Below are 22894 nucleotides of genomic sequence, written 5' to 3' on the forward strand. Positions count from 1 at the left end.
TCAATTACTAAAACCCCCAAAATGTAGCTTACTCGTGGCACGCAAACATTCAGGCTCCTTACCCACTTCCCCAGTAAGAACAGCGTTTCAGCCTTTTTACTTGAAAACATTGGTGGCTCTTAAAAGAGCCTTTGGGTAAAAAGTAATTATCAAAAATGCTCTACTTGGAGCTGGTGTACTTAGTGACAGCCTTGGTGCCCTCGGACACGGCGTGCTTGGCCAGCTCACCGGGCAGCAGCAGCCGCACGGCCGTCTGGATCTCCCGCGACGTGATGGTGGAGCGCTTGTTGTAGTGCGCCAGGCGAGAGGCTTCGCCGGCGATGCGCTCGAAGATGTCGTTGACGAAGGAGTTCATGATGCCCATGGCCTTAGACGAGATGCCCGTGTCGGGGTGCACCTGCTTCAGCACCTTGTACACGTAGATGGAGTAGCTCTCCTTGCGGCTCTTCTTGCGCTTCTTGTCGCCCTTCTTCTGGGTCTTGGTCACGGCTTTCTTAGAGCCCTTCTTGGGCGCAGGAGCGGATTTGGCTGGCTCAGGCATGGTCAAGCGACTCGCGCGGCTGCAACACCGAACTACCCCGTAACGCGCCGATTCCAGTATTTATAGGGCCCTTATGCAAATCACTGGATTGAAGGATCAGCGTTTCTATTGGGTAGTAGCGCAGGTGACACCACCCCTAGGAGGAGCGGCTTTGTCATTGGTTCTTTTTCAATTCCACGCTACTATTGGTTAAAAGGTCGAATCGCCATCAGCCAATCGCAATGCGCTCATACAGCCGCACTGTCCGACTGGCCCCACCTGGGCTTTCTGCAGCTGCCTGCTCCGGAGGGTTTGTGCTTACAAAGTGAACTCATTATCAGTTTCTTCAGAAAAAAAAGCCAACAAATCTAGGGGAAATTGCAAGGTTTTGCTCTTCTTCTTTGTCATTTTTAAATTATATTTTTATCTTTCTAGAATTATATCTGCATACTCCTTCTAGTAGCCTGTTTGTAACAGCCACAAGTTAAATGTCAAAAGGAAAAGAAAACCCAGGAATAATATATAGGAACACTGGATTATTAAACCTTGTTAATAACCTCTCAACTGAATTATTCTGGCCTACAGGCCGCAGCTTCTTTTTCAGGGCTTTAAATGAGATGGAAGTTCTGATTTAAAATTTGGAACCTGAGAGATTAGAAACTTCTTTTGAAATAAATGTATTCATCCAACATTTAAGTCAAACCAAACCTAATACTAATAATTAAATGGGGATTTTAAACTGCATGTTGAATTTATCTTGAATCAGAAATTCAAGCTGTTGTCTTGATCGTTTGGCTTAACTGGGCAAGAAGAAAATGTATTTTTAAAATAGACATTACATTATTTTAATTCCATTAAGCATTCCAGTGTTTAGTGTTTTTTAAATTAAAAACCTGTCTGGCAACTTTGTAAATTAGGTGTGTCGATAAATTAGTACATTATAATCCACTTTCAAAGAGATTAAGTTAATTTGTGGTTGAATGAAGCTAGGACCGGATAACTTGTTATCAAATAACCAGTTTGCAGGTGCTTCTGCTGAGCTTAACACCTAAACTGGGGAGACAAAAGCAGTCATCCACACTGAGAAAAACAGCTTTATATTGCCTTCGTGATGATGTATAAGTCTGCTTACATGTCCACTCCCTCTCAAGCTGCTTCCTTTCATCAGGAAGGGTGGGTGCTCATCCATCTCCTTTTGTTTTGTGTCACTCCTCAGCTGCCAATAGCCACTAAACCCGTGTAGAGAATATATACGATAGGAGAGAGATGCCTTAAGGAGAAGAAAAGTAATTCTCCTTTTTTTTTTGTAGGGGAAGGAGAGAATTCAGACAGACCTATCTCTGTCTCTAAACATGCAAGTCCCCAGATATGCTGTGAACTTAAGTTTCTTTTGCCATAACCTTTACCTAGAAAATCATCTCACTGAGAACACCTCTGCCTAGTAACAGGAGTTCTCTTGTGAACATCTGTGAAAGTCCAGGACTTGACGTTTCACTTCTGGACAATATAGTGTCCAAAATATCAGACAAAGGCTGTTGCTTTTTGTTACACTACTCTGAAAGAGAAAATGTAAAACACACAGGGCAATTTCAGTAATATAATTCCACAGATCCAGAAAGCAAAGACACTGAGCACAAAACAAATCAAGGCAGAAACCCCAAACATGAAAACCAGCTTCTACAAACACCTCGCCCTCCCCTGCAATGTTAGCTAATCCTTTCAAGTCTGTTGATCGGTTTCAGATAAAAGTGACAGTCAATTCAAGTCTTAGAGATTCTTAGTTTTCACAAGCTTTGGGAAAGAAATCACCTATGGAGTAGAAAAATATTCTCCATTGAGGAAAAATGGCTACTGTGAACTGAACAGCTGCTGCTTGTATTTAGCCTTACAAATTAAATATGCATTTAAAAAAAAACCCAAACTAGAAAGCCAAAGCCCAATACAACTAAATAAGCAAAAAAAAAACCCAACCCAGCAGTTGAAGGCCAGTGAGTTCTGTTGTAGTGTGGTTGTGTATGCTGCCCCTTCACAAAGAGACACAAATCAGAGAAAGGTAAAGGCAAAGTATTCGGGGACAGGAGTAGAAAGAGGGGTAGGAGACATTTAGAAAGGTGACTCAAGTTCTCGGGAAGAATTGATTGTGGGAATATCAATAATGGCAGAAGAGCTGAGTTTATTGCATTCTTTAGCAAGTCAAGACATAAGGAAATGGAATCCAGGCATTCATTTCTTTTGGGTGTCTAAAATAATTGTGTTCACTAAAGGAAATGGATGGGAATTCGTTAATATTTAGTCACCCATCATACTTTCCATTTCACCAACAATGACATTGCCTGTGATTGGCTGAGGTTTTGGAGCAGTCAAATAATCTTCGAGGACCCTAAGTTTGATGGGAGGGAACAGGGAAAATTCTTCAAAAACAGCCCCCAAAAAATTTAAAGATAAAAGAGCTTGAAGGAGTCGCCTGCCTATTGCATGTTACCAAACAGTATGAAGTGAAATATCTCCTCCAGGTAAACACATAGTGCTGCAGGCTAACAGCATTCTCCTGTCCAGGTACCTATTCCACCTGCTAGAACTCTGCAACATACTATCAGTACCTCTCTTGGGTGAGCTCTGCATAGATTTGCCTAAAGTCTCCATTGAGAAGCACATTTTATTTGTTTGTTTGTTTTCCATGTATACTTATTGCAAAAATGGGCTTAAAGTTAAAAAAAAAAAAAAAAGAGAGAGAGAGAGTTGAATTTGTGGGTAGCATCTTGGCTCTAATTATCCCATGTTAAATAGCCTCTTCAGGCAGAAATGTTGGGGAACAATTTACACGATGAGGTAAAGTCAGACACTTGCGTAGTATTTTAGTCTTATGGACTACATCTTGCCAAGGCCAAAAGATTCTCAAAAGCAGTCAAAACCTGTTGATCAAAGGAAACAGAGACAAATAGACAGACTTATAAAAATAATAAGATCAGTACTGGAGATACTGATTAGTTTCTGAAACCCTTTTATTTTATCCTGCTATATTCTGCTCAGTGAGAAAAGAATCAAGAAGTTGCAGGGAAAGTTATAGGATGACTAAATCATCAATAGAAGACAACCAGCATAGAGCCTTCTGGCTCATTAGAAATATATTGGTGATAAGGCAGAGTTGTGACTAGCTTGGAAAACTTTTAACAAGCCTGATGCACCTTCAAATCACGTTTGAGGAGCCTGGGTTTAAAGTAAGAAGTAGTAACTGCATATCTTTTATGTGCGGAGACTGAAATATTAAACATTATTGGACTGTAGGTTGCATAATTTGCCACCCATTACTGCAAGACTCGTAGCTTTCTCGATCACCAAGTACCACAATCATCTGAACATCAAATTTGGAGAAACAGTAAATGTATGGTGCAGATTTCTACAGCATAAAATAGCCAGTGAAAAAGGAACAAGAGGAAATGATCGAGGAGGGAGGGGAATTTGTCATCCATTGAGTGAAATAAACGTTTTCAAACTTGACATTTCTGAACATGATTACAGAAGACTCAAGTCATTATGTTCTTCTCTCTGAATATAGATGCAAACTACAGTTTATAGCAACATTGTCTTTTGTAGACAAAGATGTATAAAAAAATGAAACAAAACAAAAACCCCAAACAGAATCACCCAACCAAAAAACGCTGCAAAATAAGCATTGAGACATTGGGGAAAGTGGAGTGTGAAACTGAAGAGAGGACACATTTTTCAAAGCACCCGTAGTTCTTTTGAAGTTAACAGGACACCCAAGTGAGATCCTTCAGTGCCTCCTCAGTCCCATAAACACCAAAACATGGTGCGATCGCGCCGTAAAGCGACATGGGAGATAGAGATTTTACCGCCCAAGAATTTAAACAAATACAAAAAACCCTACCCGAACCACAAAGTCCAAAGTCATAGAGGGGAAAAGGATTGATATCCTTGCTCATCAGTCGTTATAGAACAGGGGCTACACTGGAGTACCGAGAGCATCACGCCTGCCCGCGTCCCGCCCGCTCAGCCCCGCGCCGGCCCTTTGTTGGAGCGCAGCGAAATGGCGGCGGCGGCGGAACGCGGGCGGGAAGAGGCACTCCCGAACCCGCCGCCCCCATTGGCTGGATTTTGCTGCAGACCCGCGACCGGCGGGGCCCGGCTCCTCCGCCGGCACCGAGCGCCGCAAAGACGGGGTCGGGGAGCCGGGACGTGTGGCGGGAAAGACAGCGTCCCCCGGACGCGTACTTGCTTCCCCGGTCCCTGAGCCCAACCGCCTTCGGCACCCGCTTCTGCCGAGAGCGCCGCGGGGCGCAGGGCCCGAGCCCGCGCTGAGTCGGCTGCCCCCGCCCCCTGCCGGAGGAGACGGCGCGAACGTCGCTGCTCGCAGAGGGAAGGGCGCGCCAAGAGCCCGCCCTTGCCGTGCCCGGCCGCAGTCCTCAACCAGGTCGGACGCCGAGCCATATAGGCAGGCGCTGGCGGCGATTCCCGCCACACGCTGCTTGTTAGGTCGAGTAGGGTGAGATCATGTCTGGCAGAGGCAAAGGCGGGAAGGGGCTCGGCAAGGGAGGCGCTAAGCGCCACCGCAAAGTGCTGCGCGACAACATCCAGGGCATCACCAAGCCGGCCATCCGCCGCTTGGCTCGCCGCGGCGGCGTCAAGCGTATCTCGGGGCTCATCTACGAGGAGACTCGCGGTGTGCTCAAGGTCTTCCTGGAGAACGTGATCCGCGATGCTGTCACCTACACCGAGCACGCCAAGAGGAAGACCGTGACGGCCATGGACGTGGTCTACGCGCTCAAGCGCCAGGGACGCACCCTCTACGGGTTTGGCGGCTAAACTTCCACTGATACGACACAACGCGCTCTTCTAACACAAAGGCTCTTTTAAGAGCCACCCACGCTTTCAAAGAAAGGGCTCTAGTCACTCTCTTGTGCGCCTTTTTGTTCCATACCCGCGTTACACTTGGGTGGGGTTTGAAAAGCATCATTTGGGGGACGGGTATTTCGCTGTCACACTGGCTTTGTAGCCTGCTCTGTCTACGGTCCTGGTTTTCGGTCTTCCTAACCTGGAGCGGCGGGTGGTGGAGAAGGGTCTGCGCTACACGCTGGGAAGAACAGCGGGGGGATGGTAGCGCTTCGTTCCGGGGGCTTCGCCTAGGAGGGAATAGGTAGGGTCTGAAAGTGTAGTGCGTTCTTTGTCCGCACCCCTGCTTGCCTTCCTCCGCTCCTTTCCCTTGCCTCCCCCTCGCCCCTTCCGAAACGGAAACGAGAGGAACAGGTAATGAAGGAAAATGGGCTTCTGTCCCCATCTTTCGCTTTTATGCCAGTGCCTGAAACGGGAAGATCAAGAAATGGCGTTGCTCCCGTCCCTGTTCTTAAGGGGTGAGACAAGGCAAGCAAGGAAAGATAAGCGCCTCCGTGGAGCCCCAGGGGCTGCAGAGCAAGTGCTGTGATGCTAATGCAGAAAAGCCTTCATTCCACTCCTCAAAAGCTGCCGCGCTGTCCGGACGCCATTCAAAATTTTTCCGCCCACCCCAGCTTTTAAAATAGGAATATGATCGCAGCTAGAGGGGGGGCGGAATGAGGGAGTCACTCTAATCAGACCCCAAGCCTCCTACAGTTACACGAGAACAGTGTCCCGAGTACAGACAAAACAGCACAGGTCACAAGCTGCCGCTGCCTGGCCAAAAAATAAAACCCCAAATGACCCACAAAACGAAATACGAGAGATTACAGCTCTCTTCAGTGGCCATGTGGTGGCTCTTAAAAGAGCCTTTGGGTTTGATGGTGGCAGGGCAGCAGCCTCAGGCACGCTCTCCGCGGATGCGGCGGGCCAGCTGGATGTCCTTGGGCATGATGGTGACACGCTTGGCGTGGATGGCACACAGGTTGGTGTCCTCGAACAGCCCCACCAGGTAAGCCTCGCTCGCCTCCTGCAGAGCCATCACGGCCGAGCTCTGGAAGCGCAGGTCGGTCTTGAAGTCCTGCGCGATCTCACGCACCAGGCGCTGGAAGGGCAGCTTGCGGATCAGCAGCTCGGTGGACTTCTGGTAGCGCCGGATCTCGCGGAGAGCCACGGTGCCGGGCCGGTAGCGATGCGGCTTCTTGACGCCGCCCGTGGCCGGGGCGCTCTTGCGGGCCGCCTTGGTGGCCAGCTGCTTGCGGGGAGCCTTCCCGCCGGTGGACTTACGCGCGGTCTGCTTTGTACGCGCCATGGCGCTGCAGCTCAACCGTAATAAGAGAAGATAACAAAACACACTACTGAAAGCTTCCTCCACTGACTCTCTTTTATATACGAGCTCTGCATTCTCATTGGCTGATGAAAGGGCCGATCCAATTGGATACATTTGAAAACTCTGGTTTAGTCTTCTACCACGAACCATTCCCTTTAACAATCGAAACAAAGCCTTCATCTATGCTGCTCCTGTGTGTCCAGGAGCTTAGTCTTCTGTCGTGGGTATATATCTACATGCAGTGTGCGCGCCATCAAATTAATTATCAGGAATCCGAGATATAGCTGTGACACAAAATGCTCAGTGTATTTCCCAACTTATGAGAATGGCATTCTACAGCATTAGTAAAGTCTTTCTGTATAAAAGGTCAGTAGCTTACAGTTTGTCTTTATAAGTTATTAGGGCATCATTTTCTGACTGAGCGAGTGAATCTGAAATTCCAGGGAAAATTCCCATACTAGCCTGATTTTTGTTCTAAGGTCATACACAGTAAATCACGTATTTAAGCCACCAAGCATTAAGAACAACTCAAACACCAAAAACAAAGGCGAAGAAAAAAAACAAATAAGCAAAACTGAGTGAAGTAAATAATAGAAATATGAAGTGTTAAAACTTTCTATGCTTTCTTTTTAGAAAGCAAAAAAAAAAATGGCTGGAGCTCGGGAGCACCTCCAGCTACGGCCGGACTTACACGTCCTTAAAATCAACCAATGACGTTCAGCGATATCTTGGCCAATCAGCGGAAGAAGGCGGGATCGGCACCCACTATAAATAAAGCTTGAGCGCCGGTTACTGTATAGGTGAGTGGTTGCAAGAACCATTTGCTATGGCACGTACAAAGCAGACCGCGCGTAAGTCCACCGGCGGGAAAGCCCCCCGCAAGCAGCTGGCCACCAAGGCGGCCCGCAAGAGCGCCCCGGCCACGGGCGGCGTCAAGAAGCCGCATCGCTACCGGCCCGGCACCGTGGCTCTCCGCGAGATCCGGCGCTACCAGAAGTCCACCGAGCTGCTGATCCGCAAGCTGCCCTTCCAGCGCCTGGTGCGCGAGATCGCGCAGGACTTCAAGACCGACCTGCGCTTCCAGAGCTCGGCCGTGATGGCTCTGCAGGAGGCGAGCGAGGCTTACCTGGTGGGGCTGTTCGAGGACACCAACCTGTGTGCCATCCACGCCAAGCGTGTCACCATCATGCCCAAGGACATCCAGCTGGCCCGCCGCATCCGCGGAGAGCGTGCCTGAGGCTGCTGCCCTGCCACCCATCAAACCCAAAGGCTCTTTTAAGAGCCACCACATGGCCACTGAAGAGAGCTGTAATCTGTCGTATTTCGTTTTGTGGGTTATTTGGTTTTTGTTTGGTTTTTTTTTTTTTTTTTTTTTTTTGGCCAGGCAGCGGCGGTTTGTGTCCTGTGCTGCTTTTTGTCTGTACTCGGGGACACTGTTCTCAGGTAACTGTAGGAGGCTTGGGTGTCTGATTAGAGTGCCTCCCTCATTCCGCCTCCCCCCTACCTTCGGCCATCTTCCTATTTAAAAGCTATTGCTGAGGGGTGGGCGGAAATTTTTGAATGGCGCACAGAGAGCCCATCAGCTTTTGAGGAGTGGAATGAAGGCGATTTTGTACGAGCATCATAGCTCTTTAGTTTCGTAGCCCCTGGGGATTCATTCACGGAGGCTCGTAACCTACCTGCCTAGTCCCGCCCCTTCAAGAGCAGGGACGGGAGCAACGGCGTTTCTTTCCTCAGTTTGCCGTTCCAGGCTGTCTCGGTGGCAGGAGAGTAACTTACACAATAGCGCTTACCGCCGTCGTTCTATTTTCCTTGATTACCTGTTCCATTTCCATTTCGGGAGCGGCGGAGGAAGGCAAGCAGGGGTGCGGACAAAGAACGCACTGCACTTTCAGACCCTACCTATTCCCTCCTCACCGAAGCCCCCGGAACGAAGCGCTACCATCCCTCCGCTGTTCTTCCCAGCGTGTAGCGCAGACCCTTCTCCACCACCCGCCGCTCCAGGTTAGGAAGACCGAAAACCAGGACCGTAGACAGAGCAGGCTACAAAGCCAGTGTGACAGCGAAATACCCGTCCCCCAAATGATGCTTTTCAAACCCCACCCAAGTGTAACGCGGGTATGGAACAAAAAGGCGCACAAGAGAGTGACTAGAGCCCTTTCTTTGAAAGCGTGGGTGGCTCTTAAAAGAGCCTTTGTGTTAGAAGAGCGCGTTGTGTCGTATCAGTGGAAGTTTAGCCGCCAAACCCGTAGAGGGTGCGTCCCTGGCGCTTGAGCGCGTAGACCACGTCCATGGCCGTCACGGTCTTCCTCTTGGCGTGCTCGGTGTAGGTGACAGCATCGCGGATCACGTTCTCCAGGAAGACCTTGAGCACACCGCGAGTCTCCTCGTAGATGAGCCCCGAGATACGCTTGACGCCGCCGCGGCGAGCCAAGCGGCGGATGGCCGGCTTGGTGATGCCCTGGATGTTGTCGCGCAGCACCTTGCGGTGGCGCTTAGCGCCTCCCTTGCCGAGCCCCTTCCCGCCTTTGCCTCTGCCAGACATGATCTCACCCTACTCGACCTAACAAGCAGCGTGTGGCGGGAACCGCCGCCAGCGCCTGCCTATATGGCTCGGCGTCCGACCTGGTTGAGGACTGCGGCCGGGCACGGCAAGGGCGGGCTCTTGGCGCGCCCTTCCCTCTGCGAGCAGCGACGTTCGCGCCGTCTCCTCCGGCAGGGGGCGGGGGCAGCCGACTCAGCGCGGGCTCGGGCCCTGCGCCCCGCGGCGCTCTCGGCAGAAGCGGGTGCCGAAGGCGGTTGGGCTCAGGGACCGGGGAAGCAAGTACGCGTCCGGGGGACGCTGTCTTTCCCGCCACACGTCCCGGCTCCCCGACCCCGTCTTTGCGGCGCTCGGTGCCGGCGGAGGAGCCGGGCCCCGCCGGTCGCGGGTCTGCAGCAAAATCCAGCCAATGGGGGCGGCGGGTTCGGGAGTGCCTCTTCCCGCCCGCGTTCCGCCGCCGCCGCCATTTCGCTGCGCTCCAACAAAGGGCCGGCGCGGGGCTGAGCGGGCGGGACGCGGGCAGGCGTGATGCTCTCGGTACTCCAGTGTAGCCCCTGTTCTATAACGACTGATGAGCAATTATGTTAATCCTTCCCTCGTCTAGGATTTTAGGTGATTCTGTGTCTTACTTTGTTGGGTTTGGGGGTGTTGTTTGTTTTATTTTGCTGTGGGTTTTTTTGTTTTTGTTTGCTTGTTGGTTTAGGGTTTGATTTCTTTTTCCAAGAGTCAACAGGTTCCTTCTTGTCGGCGGCAAAATCTCTATCTCCCAGGTTTAACTGTGCAACCACACAATGTTTTGGTGTTTATGGGACTGAGGTGCTGTTGAGGGAACTCTCTTGGATGTCTTTTTAATTTATTCATAAGAAAAAACTAATTGTTTTCCAGGTACTTGAAAAAATGTGTCCTTTGCTCAGCTGCACATTCTTTATTATAAAGGTATACTTCAAAATAAATCTTTTGCCTTTTCAGTTTTCTTCCTTTATACAGCTTTGGATACAAACATATACACTCAAATGAAAGAATACAATGACTAGCCTCATCTCTAATCATGTTTAGAAATCTCAAGTCTGTAAATAGCATTTATTTCACAAAGTGTATAGCAGGTTCCCCTGACTTCTTAATCGTTTCTTCCTGTGGCTTTTTCAGCAGTTATTTTATGCTGTTGGAATCTCACCAGGAGGCCACAATTGCAGTGTTCTGAGTAGTCAATATTTTTGACAGGGAGAAAGATGCTGTAGGGTAGCCTTCCCTGTGTCATAATTTTTTGTTTGTTTCTTAATAACAACTTTGGGGTTTTGAACATTTCCAGTATACTGAGGTGGCATTTTCAGCATTTTGAGATAATACATTGTGTTTCAGCTAAGCACTTGTCTCACTGTGAGTCCACTCTGTAAGACCTGCTATGGTGTTTTCTGGAGACACAACTAATGTGTAAAGGTCTCCAACACTGTGTGCACACAATGTTGTGTTTATTCCTGGACAGGCTGGAGAGGTGGATGCAAGCCAACCTCATGAGGTTCAACAAGTCCAAGTGCAAGGTCCTGCATCTGCGTGGAGGCAATGCCAAGAACAAATACAGGCTGGGCAGTGACTGGCTGGAGAGCAGCCCTCAGGAGAGGGACTTGGGGTGGCTGGTGGACCAGAAGCTCAACATGAGCCAGCAGTGTGCACTTGTAGCCCAGAGGGCCAACCAGATCTTGGGCTGCATCAGAAGTGTGGCCAGCACGTCGAGGGAGGTGATTCTCCCCCTCTACTCCACTCTGGTGAGGCCCCACCTGGAGTAGTGTCCAGTTCTGCGGCCCCCATTACAAGAAGGATGTGGAGATGCTGGAGCGTGTCCAGAGAAGGGCCACTGGGATGCTCAGAGGGCTGGAGCAGCTCTGCTATGAGGACAGACTGAAAGAGTTGGGGCTGTTCAGTCCGGAGAAGAGGAAGCTACAGACTTCATTGTGGCCTTTCAGTATCTGAAGGGGGCCTAAAAAAAAGCTGGGGAAGGACTTTTCAGGATATCAGGGAGTAACAGGACAAAAGGGAATGGAACAAAACTGGAGGTGGGTAACTTTAGACTGGACATGAGGAGGAAGTTGTTGAGCATGATAGTGGTGAGAGCCAGGAATGGGTTGCCCAGGGAGGTGGTTGAGGCCCCATCCCTGGAGGTGTTTAAGGCCAGGCTGGCTGGGGCTGTGGCCAGCCTGATCTAGTGTGAGGTGTCCCTGCTCATGACAGGGTACTTGGGACTAGATGATCCTTGTGGTCCATTCCAACCCTGGCTGATTCTATGATTCTGTGTTATTTAAATTTACCTTGAGATGTGTTGGACAGTATTTTTACATTCTTCTTGAAGAAGCACCACTTAAAAAATATTCCAAACTTTTCACTATTTACCATCTCTTTGTCCAGATTTTTTCCCTGGTGAATTATTTTTCCTCCATGTTTTGTTGGTCAGATATTCTATCATTTTGTTAGATCACTACTGATTTTTTCCCCTGTTTCTTGATTTGTTCCTACTATTATAACAATTCCTGTGTTAATAAAGCACAGTCTAAACCCTAAATTGCTGAAGCAGAGTCACAGATATGGAAGAGTGTAGATCATTTAAGAGAACAATGTATCAACAAGGTTACCTCAAATTGGGTGCCTCTACAGAAGGACATGAACACATAAACACCTGTGAATTTATACTCTTTAAAACTCTGCATATTCACTTCATGAGATCTTCATGTGCCCTTTGGCACAGTGACCTGAGATTGTCTGACTCTAAGGGATTCCTTTGCTGCCTCCTGACAGGCCATTATCTTCACCAACCACAGCTGCTCTTGATGGTTGTAGCCTTCAAGCCTCCTTATCTTCTGTTTTATGCAGGTTATGGAGGATCTATTTTGACTAACTAGTTACAACTCAGTAAATCTTAGTGGAGATGTACAGCCTGCAGTCTAAGTCTTCAGCTAGCCCAGCTACCCGTGCTAAGTACCATATATCTCTTGAGCGTCAAGTTCAGCTTTGTCCTAAGGTCAAAAAACCCTCCATAATCCCAAACAAAAATACAATTCCCCTAAAAACGATTCTATTCTTTTATTTAACCATTCATTAAATAAGTGAACAAAATCAGGTCTTAGTAATGTACTGGTTTGTGCAGATATGTCCATAATTCTCTGACAGATTACCTGAGGAAGCAAGAGAGGAAGTTTCCATGACAGGAAAAAGCTGCAGTGTCTGTAGGGAGACAGAAGGTCTTGGGTATTATTTGAAGTCTCTCCCCACGTGTCAAAAGCAGTATAATTTTATAGAACCATAGAATGATAGGGGTTGGAAGCAACCTTTAAAAATCATGTAGTCCAACTGCCCAACCAGAGTAGAGTCACCTAGAGAAGGTTGCACAGGATGGCATCCAGGTAGACTTTGAATGACTCTAGAGATTGAGACTCCATCACCTCTTTGGATAGACTGTTACAGTGCTCCACCACCTTCAGCATAAAGAAGTTCCTCCTCATGTTTAGGTGGAATTTCCTATGTTCAGGATTCTGCCTGTTACCTCTTTTCCTGTTGTTGGGCACCACTGAAAAAAGATTGGTCCTATCTTTCTGCACCCCACCCTGTGTTTATAAGCATGGATAAGATCCTTCATCAGTCTTTTCTTCTCCACTGTAAAAAGCCTCAAGAACCTCAGCCTTCCTTCATAAGATAGATATTCTAGTTCCCTGAGCATCTTTGTTCCCTCTCCAGCATTCCCTTCTCCTCGAACCAGGGAGCACAGAACTGGACACAATATTCCAGATGAGGCCTCAGTAGGGCAGAGTCCTACTGAGGGATCCCTCAACCTACTTGCCATGCTCTTCTTGATGTGTCCCAGGGTGCCACTGACCTTCTTGGACATTTGTATGCAGTGTGCAGAGACCTGAAATAATCAAATACTTAAAGAAGTGATATATAAAGATGCCATGGAGAAGATGGAGAAGAAAAAAAGGTTTGTTTGCATCAGCTCAGTTAGTATAGTAGGGCTGTTTGTGCTGTGCAGTCATGCATTGAGCTTTCTTGGATAGAATGAACAAGGTGGGGAAATGATCTAATGATAGACACCTTGCCACCTTACAGAAGTAGTTTATCAAGTAGGATGGTCAGCTGTGATGTATGAAGCATCAAAATAACATTTTCAAGCAGAGCAAGCTGTAAACCCAGCTGCATCTGGAGCTTGGCTGTATTTTGTAATGATTTGTTTTCCTCTAGGTAGCAACCAAAGTATAAAAATAAAACCAGGTGAAATAAAGCCAACAGTCAGCAGAAGAAAACACTGGAGGCTGGTTATAACAGCACCCAAGGCTGGGTTTTTACCATCTCATTGTGGTGTCACCCAGCAGATTCACCTTCCTTGTCTGTGGATTAATGAAATGTAAACGGCTCGGGGAGGAGGGAAGCAGAGAAAACGCTATAGAAGAGAAGAAGGCGCAAGGAGGAGGGGGAGGCAAGGGAAGGAAGGAAGGAAAGAAGCTACTTCGCTGACAGGATTGGTCAGAAATTGCTGCAGCGGAGGTGGGCGGCGTTCACAGTTGAGCCGGGACCGGACTTCGGCTGCTTTACGATGTTGTGGGGGAATCCTCCAAACTGACAGCTACCCCTGTTACTCATCACAGACACAGTAATATTAGGGAACATTTGTGAGGACGCAAAGAAAAAGATTTTCCAAGGAATTACTGGTGTGTAATGGCAATCTAGTAGTTTGATAACACTATATATTGGCCAGCCTCCACAATCTAAAGGTCTTTCCAGACAGGTGATTCTAGGATTCTTTATACATTCTGAGCATTTAGTTATCAACAAAGGCAAGTTTCTATGTTTCTACAACCATATCACAACTGGATTTCAGACTTCAGCCCTGTTATTCAGACCTTCCAAATTCCAATATTGATGCCTCTGAAATTTTCTGAATGGAGAAGAGTTTATTTCATGTTTACTAGTGTCTAAATCGATCCTGTATCATAGAAAACATTTCCCTCTCCCACCCACATAAAACCCTCTATTTGTTGTCTAAGCAGGCCTGGTTTCAAAGGCAGTATGAAAAGCAAATTGCTGATGATATTACTCAGAATGTTTCTATACCTTAAATGATTTGTAAGATATTCCTGTTGGATCATAGAGTGCTTTGCTATGAAGGGTTTCATAAAGCTCCTAAATGAACTGAATAAAGGGTTGGACTTGATGATCTGTGAGGTCTCTTCCAACCCTAATGATACTGTGATACTGTAATATTTGAATGAAGGGGTTTAAGAGTAACTTGTGAATAGACCTTTGTATAGATTGTAGAACTCATTTGATCGTTTAGGTGACAAACAGCCCACAGTTAGAGATGCCCTCAGTAGAAGGCAAGTAATCCCATTGTGGTCTGTAGGCAAATCCAATGTGGTTAAATAATATTATTACTAATTTTTTAGTTTTTAAAATACAGTAGCCTAAAGCAAATTCCCCCTGTGAAAGGTAAAGGCTTAAAATAAAAACCATACCATCCTCAAGGACTGTAGAAGACTGATTAGTACCAAGGAAGTTTGGACAAGGGCTGTGTACTGTCCACAATCAGGTCATTAAGAACAAGCAAGTGCAGTCTTTTTTCAAGGAGAACATCAGTGTTTTTAAAGGACTTTACCCATAACTTTATTATAGTGAATGCAGTGTAAAAAAAAGTTTATGCTCTTATGTCACCTTGCTGTGTTCTGTTTGTTTGCATAACTGGGAAAGCTTCTGCAGCTGAACATGTGTTATGTTTTTTGTTTGGTGGCTGTTGTTATTTGGGTTTTGTGGTTTGGGGTTTTTTTTGCTTAATTAGTTTCTTTCTCTGTTTGTTACCTTGTGTTTTATCTTCCAGTGTTTTATAAATATCCAGAAAACTAGGAGGTGCAGGTGGAGTAAAATTATTTGGGAGAAGGCAGAGAGATTACACTACCTGTGTTATAGGTACTTTAAAACATTAAGCTATATTTTGTATGGATGCAGAGGTCAAAAGGAATTTAGGTTGTCTGTGATACCAAACGTTTTTTTCATGACCACCAGCTTCTATGATGCTTTAAATGACTTTTAAATGATGCCTTAAAGGCTTTTAAAGATAAAGCCTTTCCCCTTTATATAGGAATCTGTTTGAGAATTTATGATCCAGAGTAAGAAACTCAGTGACAAATATTTTAAGTCTCACCTGTGATGAAAATAAATAGGTGCTATAATGCATATTTCTCACTCTTAATATATATAGTACTTTATTGAACTATGGTGTGCAGACAAGATACATTCATTCCTAGCAAGCAGAGTGACATGAGATAGAAGAGTACATAGCCTTTCTACATTAAATGTGGGAAACCATTCAGGAAGAGGAACTGTATCTTCTAACTACACACAAATATTCCAATTGTATTTTATCTGAAGAAGGGGAGGAATTGTTATCCAGAACTCATCACTTTGCCAACATTAGTTTAAAAATGCTAAAACAAACAAGCAAGCAAACACCTAATGAAAATACTGCTGATGACACAGAAACCACACTATTAGCTATGAACTACTATGAGAACAATCTGAGTTCTTTATGGACATCAACCCAAGCATCAAGAAAGACAGAAAACAAACTGGTGAATTTTGTGATCACTGAGTAACTCATTTCCATTGAAGAAGACAACAGAAATTTCTACTTTAAATTTCAAGCTGCCTGAATCTCACTTGTAAATAACATGTTGGAATGCATGTGCTTTTGAGTACCTTTTCAAACATCAGTAGGGGGGGAAAAGCCTTCCCCCACTGGTTTCCTAGAAAGAAAACCATTCAAGCTCCCTTCTCAGGCACCTGGGTGTGAAAATTGGTCCTGAAATAAAAGGTCCATGCCTCTTTCTCACAATGTGTTTCCTAAAGCAAAAGTAAAGCCTGGGAACCCTCTGTTTCCAGACACTGGATTATGAAATGGCCCAATCAGGAGCTTCTGTTTCAGACTCAATCTCTCCCCGAAACCCCGTACTAGATATGCACAAACAGAAGAGGTTACACTTCTTTCTACTCTACATTAAACAAATGGAGGTTATTAATTAACCACAAGTAATCTTCAAATCTTTTAAACCTAGTTCTAAGTCTGGAAGTTCAGTATGGCTTTTAATAAAGTTCACCTCTGAATAGCAGTTGATCAATGCCTAATAATGTTTCTTTCAACAAGAGATAGATAAAAAGTCGTTTAAAACTCCTCTGCCTGTTTCTGAAAAACAAAAAGCAAACGACCCCTCTCAAACAAACCAACCAAACTGAACACAAACCCAAACAAAACACAAAAAAACAACCCCACGCAACCACAAATAAAAGAACACTCCCAAACAAGACAACAATCCCCTCCCCAAGAAGCAGCACCAACGAAACACATACCCAAACCCGCCTCCAACACTGAAAACTGCATGAAGCAAATGCAGTTTCCAAGTCCCGCGGTTCTCATCTTGTTTCCAAGCTGCGCTTCAGCAGGGCACTCCTCTATTACCTCATCTGCTTGAAAAAACATTTTCGGTTAGCACATTTGTCACAGTGACTCACTGCTCTGCCTCCTGAGAAAGAATACCGAATAAAAAGCCCAGTACATTTTTCCTCTCCTTATTTCTCCGGGGACACTTTTAAGGAACAAACCCCACAGCGTCTGTCCACCCCGCTCTTCCCTCCCCCGCCAAAGCAGGGGCTCCCAGGGGCCGGCGGCGTGTTCTCTATTTGGAGACGTCCCTGCTTACTGTGGAGGACTCGGACAAGATGACCTTCGAGGGCCTCTTCCAATCCGATGCATTCTATGATTTCTGCCCCTATCCCGTCTCCCCGGGGGCTGCTTGGTTTTCACAGCAAAAAAAAAAAAAAAAAAAAAAAAAAAAAAACCGCAGAACAAAAAAGAAATATGATCCTGGATTATTTCAGAGGAAAGAATGCAGTGTCCCCTACAGTGGAAGAAAACAATAATTACTCTGTTCAGAGGACAGATGAGCCCCCACTACCTTCCAGCAGACTGGACCCTCCTAGGCACCAAGGTAGAGAAGCTCCTCTCAGCCTGTCTGTGATTGTATTGATTTGCATATCACTGACACTTTCTCTTACCTTTTGTTTTTTCTGAATCTATCTCTGACCACATCTTATCCTCTGCCTCCAAGAAGTCAAAGGCAGAGGCCAGCAGCTCCGGAGCCCATGGCCTCAGCATCACCGAGCTGAACAAGTCTGTGTGCACCTGTTGTCCCAAAAAAATGGATTCTTCACCCAGTGTACAAAGTCCAATCCTCACATTGAGACAAGATGTTAAGACTCTCACAATCCTGAGCAGGATCAGGTGCTAGCAGGGTGCTGTCAAGAAGCTAATACATCTTCTGATACAAAAGCTGCATCTTATACACAAAATAGTAGTATAGTAAAAGGAAGTAGAGTTAGGAATGATGTAACAACTAATGAGGGTAGAAATTCACCACTCCCTTATCTCGAGGTTCCTGCTATCTTTTGGGACCACCTGATTCTTCCCCAGGTGTGATATCACCTCCCACTCCCCATCTCGGGCTGTGAAATACAAAACCTTGGATCTGCCAGAGGAGTGGGATATTCACATTGTAATTAGCAAGAGAAAAGGGTAACATTTTAGCGAGTCCTATTACCTCTTTCTTGCACAAGACTCAGCCTCCTTTTAGCTTAACATCCTATTGATCCCCCTTAAAGTTTTATCTCGGGAAGCCTCTTAGATAATCTTCCAGTATACCTCCGTGGAACACAGGAGGCTTCCACACTCAAGCCGGCCAAGGCTGACTTACAAAGCCTCAAAAGATCAGTGGCAGCCACGGCCAAAAGCGGCCCCCCCCCCAAAAAAAAAGTAGCTAAGGTTGTCAAAACCAAAAAGGCATCACTAAGCTGTAGCACTGACTGAGCTTTCTGGAGGAAAACAAAACAAAACCAAACGAACAAAAAACAATCACAGTGGTTTTAAACAACGTCCATCCTGTCATAATTAAAAAAGGAGACCTAAACCACCAGAATGCCTATACAGCTATCTGTAGTGCTCAGTCTGGAGGAGTCTTTGGGGAGAACTTGTTTCAACACATGAAGGAAAACTACAGGAAGGCTGAAGGACTGTCTAGAAAGGCATGTAGCGATGGGATAAGTGGCAATGCACTTAAACTCGAGCAGGGTAGATTTAGGTTAGACATAAGGAGGAAGCTCTTTACAGTGAGGGATGTGAAATAGGGGAAGAGGTCACCAGGAGAGATAGGTGGAGGCCTCTCTTCTGGAGATTTTAGAGATCAGATTTCATAAGTCCTGAGCAATCTGATCGAGTTAGAAATATCCCAGTTTATTGCAGGGGAATTGGACAAGATTACATTCGAGGATCCCTTCCAACCCAATGCATTCTGTGGTTCTATGGGAAATCACATGCTATGGAGTAATACACTTTGTTCGTGATCCTTCATTGCAGCTTCGGAGTAGCTGATACTGTCCTTTGGAATCCACGATGGGTAGTACTTACAGGTCACTGTCTCGATGACAGAATTGCTTCAATATTGCCTGAAAGCTGTAAATTATAAAGCTAAAACCAGACAAACTGAAAAGAAACCACTGCCAACAAAAACCCCAAGCAAACCAACACACCGCCCAAGAAAGCAAACCAAAAACCCAACAACAAAAAACCCTCAAGCGGGCAGAAAAAGCAAAGCATCCACTATGTGCTTTTGTTTTGGAACCCCGAAAGGGCGAGCAGCAGTCACAGCGCTGGGGAGCGCTGCCCCCGCCAGCCCCGGGTTTTAAAAGCGCGCCTTTCCCGCGGACTGCTTGGCGGAGGACACGCCCCTCGACGCGGGTGGGCACAGAAACCCCATCTCAACCGGGATCCCAAGTGCTTAACCCCCGAAACGGCGAGGGAGACAGCGAGCTCACTTTTACGCGCCCTCCTCTCTTGTTAAGATCACTCTGTGGTAGCTGATCCCATTAACCCCCAATACAAACTTTTTCTACGAGAACTGAAGTTGCTTACATGCACTAAACTCTACAGCGAAAGCAGCAGCGACTTGCAACAAACCTAGAACATTTCAAAGTCTCTCTTCACAACTACAGAGCTTCCAAATATAACAGAACCATTCCCAAAAGAGTTACTTGTAGGCTCGGGTGCTCCTGCTCTTTCTAGGAAGTAGTGGGTGGCTCTGAAAAGAGCCTTTGGGTTGTTTGTTGGACGAAGTTTACTTGGCTTTAGCCTTGTGACTGTCGGTCTTCTTAGGCAGCAGCACAGCCTGGATGTTGGGCAGCACTCCGCCCTGCGCGATCGTCACCTTGCCCAGCAGCTTGTTGAGCTCCTCGTCGTTGCGGATGGCCAGCTGCAAGTGGCGCGGGATGATGCGAGTCTTCTTGTTGTCGCGGGCCGCGTTGCCTGCCAGCTCCAGAATTTCAGCTGTCAAGTACTCGAGCACGGCCGCCAGATAGACTGGAGCTCCAGCACCCACCCGCTCCGCGTAGTTACCTTTGCGCAGCAGCCGGTGGACTCGGCCCACGGGGAACTGCAGCCCCGCCCTAGACGAACGGGACTTGGCCTTGGCCCGCGCCTTCCCGCCTTGCTTCCCGCGCCCAGACATGCCTCTAGCCGAAGTTTAAAAATGAAATTAAAACTTCTCTAAGTAACACACAAGAACGCAACAAAGGCAGCAATGCAGCCAGAGCTGCCACCCTGCCTTTTTATCCCTTCCTTTTGGGCTTCACTGGGACTTCTGATTGGCGGAGTCCGCGATTGGAAAGCTAACCAATAGAAAGACGGATGAAATAGCAACCAATCGAAGATGCCAGATGGCATGACATCAGGAACCCGGGTGGTCCAATAGCGAAGAACTGCCTTGAGTCATCTCATTTGCATACCGTCCCTATAAATAGGCGCGCCGCTGCTATTGTATTTACGTCGTTCCTGCGGTGGACAGGTAGAGGCAGACTTGTAAAATGCCGGAACCAGCTAAATCCGCTCCTGCTCCGAAGAAGGGCTCTAAGAAAGCTGTCACCAAGACTCAGAAGAAAGGTGACAAGAAACGTAGAAAGACTAGAAAGGAGAGCTACTCCATCTATGTGTACAAAGTGCTGAAGCAGGTGCACCCCGACACGGGCATCTCGTCCAAGGCCATGGGCATCATGAACTCCTTCGTCAACGACATCTTCGAGCGCATCGCCGGCGAGGCCTCTCGCCTGGCGCACTACAACAAGCGCTCCACCATCACGTCGCGGGAGATCCAGACGGCCGTGCGGCTGCTGCTGCCCGGCGAGCTGGCCAAGCACGCCGTGTCCGAGGGCACCAAGGCTGTCACCAAGTACACCAGCTCCAAGTAAACCTGAAGGATCGTCTAAACCAAAGGCTCTTTTAAGAGCCACCCACATTTTCAGTAAAAGAGTCGTTCACACTGATTTTGCTTGGGTGAGTGATGTTTGCATTTGACACCGGTTTAGTTTTTTTATTAGTATCCACGAAATACGAAAATATTTGTTAGAGTGCTGGAAATTATTTGCCTAGACTGTTTATCGAGCAGGTCTATAGAACGTTAATCTCCCAAATGAGTTTTAAAGGTACTAAATTTCCACATATTTCAATTTCTGCCTTTTTTTTTTTTTTTTTTAATAAGCATGGAGAAATCTATGGCGACATTTGGAGTGTTTGTGGGTTTTGGTTTGTTTTTGTTTCCTCCCTACAGACCCTGTATGAAATAAACGTTGGGGGTGCGTTTGTTTGAGTTTATTCTTTTTGCTTTAAAAAAAAAGAAAGTTTTCGGTGATTTCTCTTCTCCCTAAGAATCACCTTATTCTAACCAGCTTATACTTTATCTAATAAAAAAGTCACCCTTCCCTTTAAATATTGCCTGTCATTGTCAAACGACTTGGCCCCAAGCCAGACTGGCTTGTTTACTTAGCTTGACAGGGGAGAAGCTCGATGGCTGTATGATGTTTGAAAGACAGTATTTAATTTTTTTTAAAATGCCTTACATAGGAGAGAAATGGCTTAGAGAGCAGCATAAATTCGGAACAGAAAGTGTAGTTATTTTTGCCATGTCTCTTTAATGAAGAATAAGAGCGGCAGAATGAAAAGCTCCATCAATTAATTCTACCTGGCAATGCGGTAGGAAAATGAGTGAAAAACAAGGGAAGCTTAAGAAAATATGTTAACGAGAATGCATTATCAAGCTTCAGGTGGAGGTCAGTTTTCCCAAAAAGTCTTTTGCAAGGGGGATGCAATCTTGGCTGCCCGGGAAAGAGACAGAGATCAGATCTGGGCTGGAATCAAAACTGCGTCCGCTGGCATGTTGCCACGGCGGTAAAGTGCTCAGACGCGGCCAGACTCGCTGTGGCCGGGCAGAGCAGAAGGATAAGAGCAGAGAAAGCAGCTTTACGTCCACTGGATTGTGCGGGGTGGGGGGGCTGCAGAGCGGGAATCTGCCGCCACCCCCTCCCCTCGGCCCCGCGCCCAGGGCGGGCTTTTCAAATCTTCCCCGCTGCCCAATGGAGTCTGTGCCCTGCCGCTAGCCAATCACAGCGTGGTGGTGGCTATAAATACTGGCCCCCAGGGCGGCTTTCGGTACAGTCGTTTAATTCGTGGTGCTCTGGAGTAGCTCGCTGTACGATGGCGCGCACAAAGCAGACCGCGCGTAAGTCCACCGGCGGGAAGGCTCCCCGCAAGCAGCTGGCCACCAAGGCGGCCCGCAAGAGCGCCCCGGCCACGGGCGGCGTCAAGAAGCCGCATCGCTACCGGCCCGGCACCGTGGCTCTCCGCGAGATCCGGCGCTACCAGAAGTCCACCGAGCTGCTGATCCGCAAGCTGCCCTTCCAGCGCCTGGTGCGTGAGATCGCGCAGGACTTCAAGACCGACCTGCGCTTCCAGAGCTCGGCCGTGATGGCTCTGCAGGAGGCGAGCGAGGCTTACCTGGTGGGGCTGTTCGAGGACACCAACCTGTGTGCCATCCACGCCAAGCGTGTCACCATCATGCCCAAGGACATCCAGCTGGCCCGCCGCATCCGCGGAGAGCGCGCTTAAGTTCTTAGCAAATGAATCGGATTGCAGAAAACCCAAAGGCTCTTTTAAGAGCCGCCACATGACCACTAAAGAGAGCTGTAAACTCAGTGTTGTGCAGGTAGTGATTTATTTCCTTGTCCTTACTTAGTTTTACCCAGGACACCATATCTCCTCAAGTAAGTACCAAGTGAAATGTTTTAAATCTTATTTCGGAGGGTGTGAAAGGGGTCCTTACCATAGCGAAACAGTTTGAAGTTAATTTCTTTTCGGGTGATGATACTGGAAGAGATGTCTAAGGGTGTAAATTGCTTTCTACATGTGATGCTTACTTTGGGCCTTTTGGGGTTTTTTACATATAGAACTTTTTAATACTTAGCTTTTAAGGAAAAAAATATTAAGAAAATGTCCATATTTATGATATTTGCCTACAATTTCTATTTCTTTCGTTCTGTATCTTAAACATCCATGCAAATTCGCTGAATTAGTAACCGTGTCTCTGGAAAATGCCTCATTTGGAGGCAATGTATTGGGAGCTTACTGTAAATACTTCCTGCTACGCTGCATTTCCTTTGTTGAGATAGCGACGTTATTTTTGTCCTGACACAAATGCTGTATTCT

At 47.0% G+C, this 22894-nt stretch overlaps 5 protein-coding genes and 1 long non-coding RNA gene across 6 annotated transcripts; 2 read left to right on the forward strand and 4 right to left on the reverse strand.

Annotated features, from left to right (window-relative positions):
- Window positions 1-109: 109 nt before the first annotated feature.
- On the reverse strand, window positions 110-572 carry LOC135181540 (histone H2B 1/2/3/4/6). The gene has a single exon (XM_064154787.1). The coding sequence runs from the start codon at window positions 539-541 to the stop codon at window positions 161-163; it is 381 nt and encodes a 126-aa protein (XP_064010857.1). The 5' UTR covers window positions 542-572; the 3' UTR covers window positions 110-160.
- Window positions 573-6263: 5691 nt separating this feature from the next.
- On the reverse strand, window positions 6264-9332 carry LOC135181741 (histone H3-like). The gene is made up of 3 exons (XM_064155069.1): window positions 8987-9332; window positions 8763-8783; window positions 6264-6732 (listed from the first exon to the last, which is right to left on the reverse strand). Exons 1-3 carry the CDS (start codon window positions 9283-9285, stop codon window positions 6312-6314), a joined length of 741 nt encoding a protein of 246 aa, XP_064011139.1. The 5' UTR covers window positions 9286-9332; the 3' UTR covers window positions 6264-6311.
- LOC135181721 (histone H3) lies at window positions 7553-8026 on the forward strand. The gene has a single exon (XM_064155048.1). It carries the CDS (start codon window positions 7567-7569, stop codon window positions 7975-7977), a length of 411 nt encoding a protein of 136 aa, XP_064011118.1. The 5' UTR covers window positions 7553-7566; the 3' UTR covers window positions 7978-8026.
- Window positions 9333-15494: 6162 nt separating the features above from the next.
- LOC135181742 (uncharacterized) lies at window positions 15495-17124 on the reverse strand. Its single transcript, XR_010304980.1, has 2 exons — window positions 17013-17124; window positions 15495-16776 (listed from the first exon to the last, which is right to left on the reverse strand). It is a non-coding gene; the product is annotated as an uncharacterized LOC135181742 (long non-coding RNA).
- A 1453-nt stretch (window positions 17125-18577) lies between these two features.
- LOC135181723 (histone H2A-IV) lies at window positions 18578-19943 on the reverse strand. The gene has a single exon (XM_064155050.1). The coding sequence runs from the start codon at window positions 19866-19868 to the stop codon at window positions 19479-19481; it is 390 nt and encodes a 129-aa protein (XP_064011120.1). The 5' UTR covers window positions 19869-19943; the 3' UTR covers window positions 18578-19478.
- A 254-nt stretch (window positions 19944-20197) lies between these two features.
- Window positions 20198-20679, forward strand: LOC135181731 (histone H2B 8). The gene has a single exon (XM_064155059.1). It carries the CDS (start codon window positions 20224-20226, stop codon window positions 20602-20604), a length of 381 nt encoding a protein of 126 aa, XP_064011129.1. The 5' UTR covers window positions 20198-20223; the 3' UTR covers window positions 20605-20679.
- The last annotated feature ends 2215 nt before the right edge of the window (window positions 20680-22894 follow it).

Source organism: Pogoniulus pusillus, chromosome 15 (assembly GCF_015220805.1).
Source record: "Pogoniulus pusillus isolate bPogPus1 chromosome 15, bPogPus1.pri, whole genome shotgun sequence".
Lineage (NCBI taxonomy): Eukaryota > Metazoa > Chordata > Aves > Piciformes > Lybiidae > Pogoniulus > Pogoniulus pusillus.

Bases quoted from the DNA above. Each gene is read 5' to 3' on its own strand.
- LOC135181731 (XM_064155059.1), top strand. From the start codon at position 20,224: ATGCCGGAACCAGCTAAATCCGCTCCTGCTCCGAAGAAGGGCTCTAAG.
- LOC135181741 (XM_064155069.1), bottom strand. From the start codon at position 9,285: ATGTCTGGCAGAGGCAAAGGCGGGAAGGGGCTCGGCAAGGGAGGCGCT. The intron at 8,784-8,986 runs GTTTGGCGGCTA...CTGGCTTTGTAG, and splicing joins CAGGGACGCACCCTCTACGG to CCTGCTCTGTCTACGGTCCT. The intron at 6,733-8,762 runs GTTTTCGGTCTT...ATTACGGTTGAG, and splicing joins CTGCTCTGTCTACGGTCCTG to CTGCAGCGCCATGGCGCGTA.
- LOC135181723 (XM_064155050.1), bottom strand. From the start codon at position 19,868: ATGTCTGGGCGCGGGAAGCAAGGCGGGAAGGCGCGGGCCAAGGCCAAG.
- LOC135181540 (XM_064154787.1), bottom strand. From the start codon at position 541: ATGCCTGAGCCAGCCAAATCCGCTCCTGCGCCCAAGAAGGGCTCTAAG.
- LOC135181721 (XM_064155048.1), top strand. From the start codon at position 7,567: ATGGCACGTACAAAGCAGACCGCGCGTAAGTCCACCGGCGGGAAAGCC.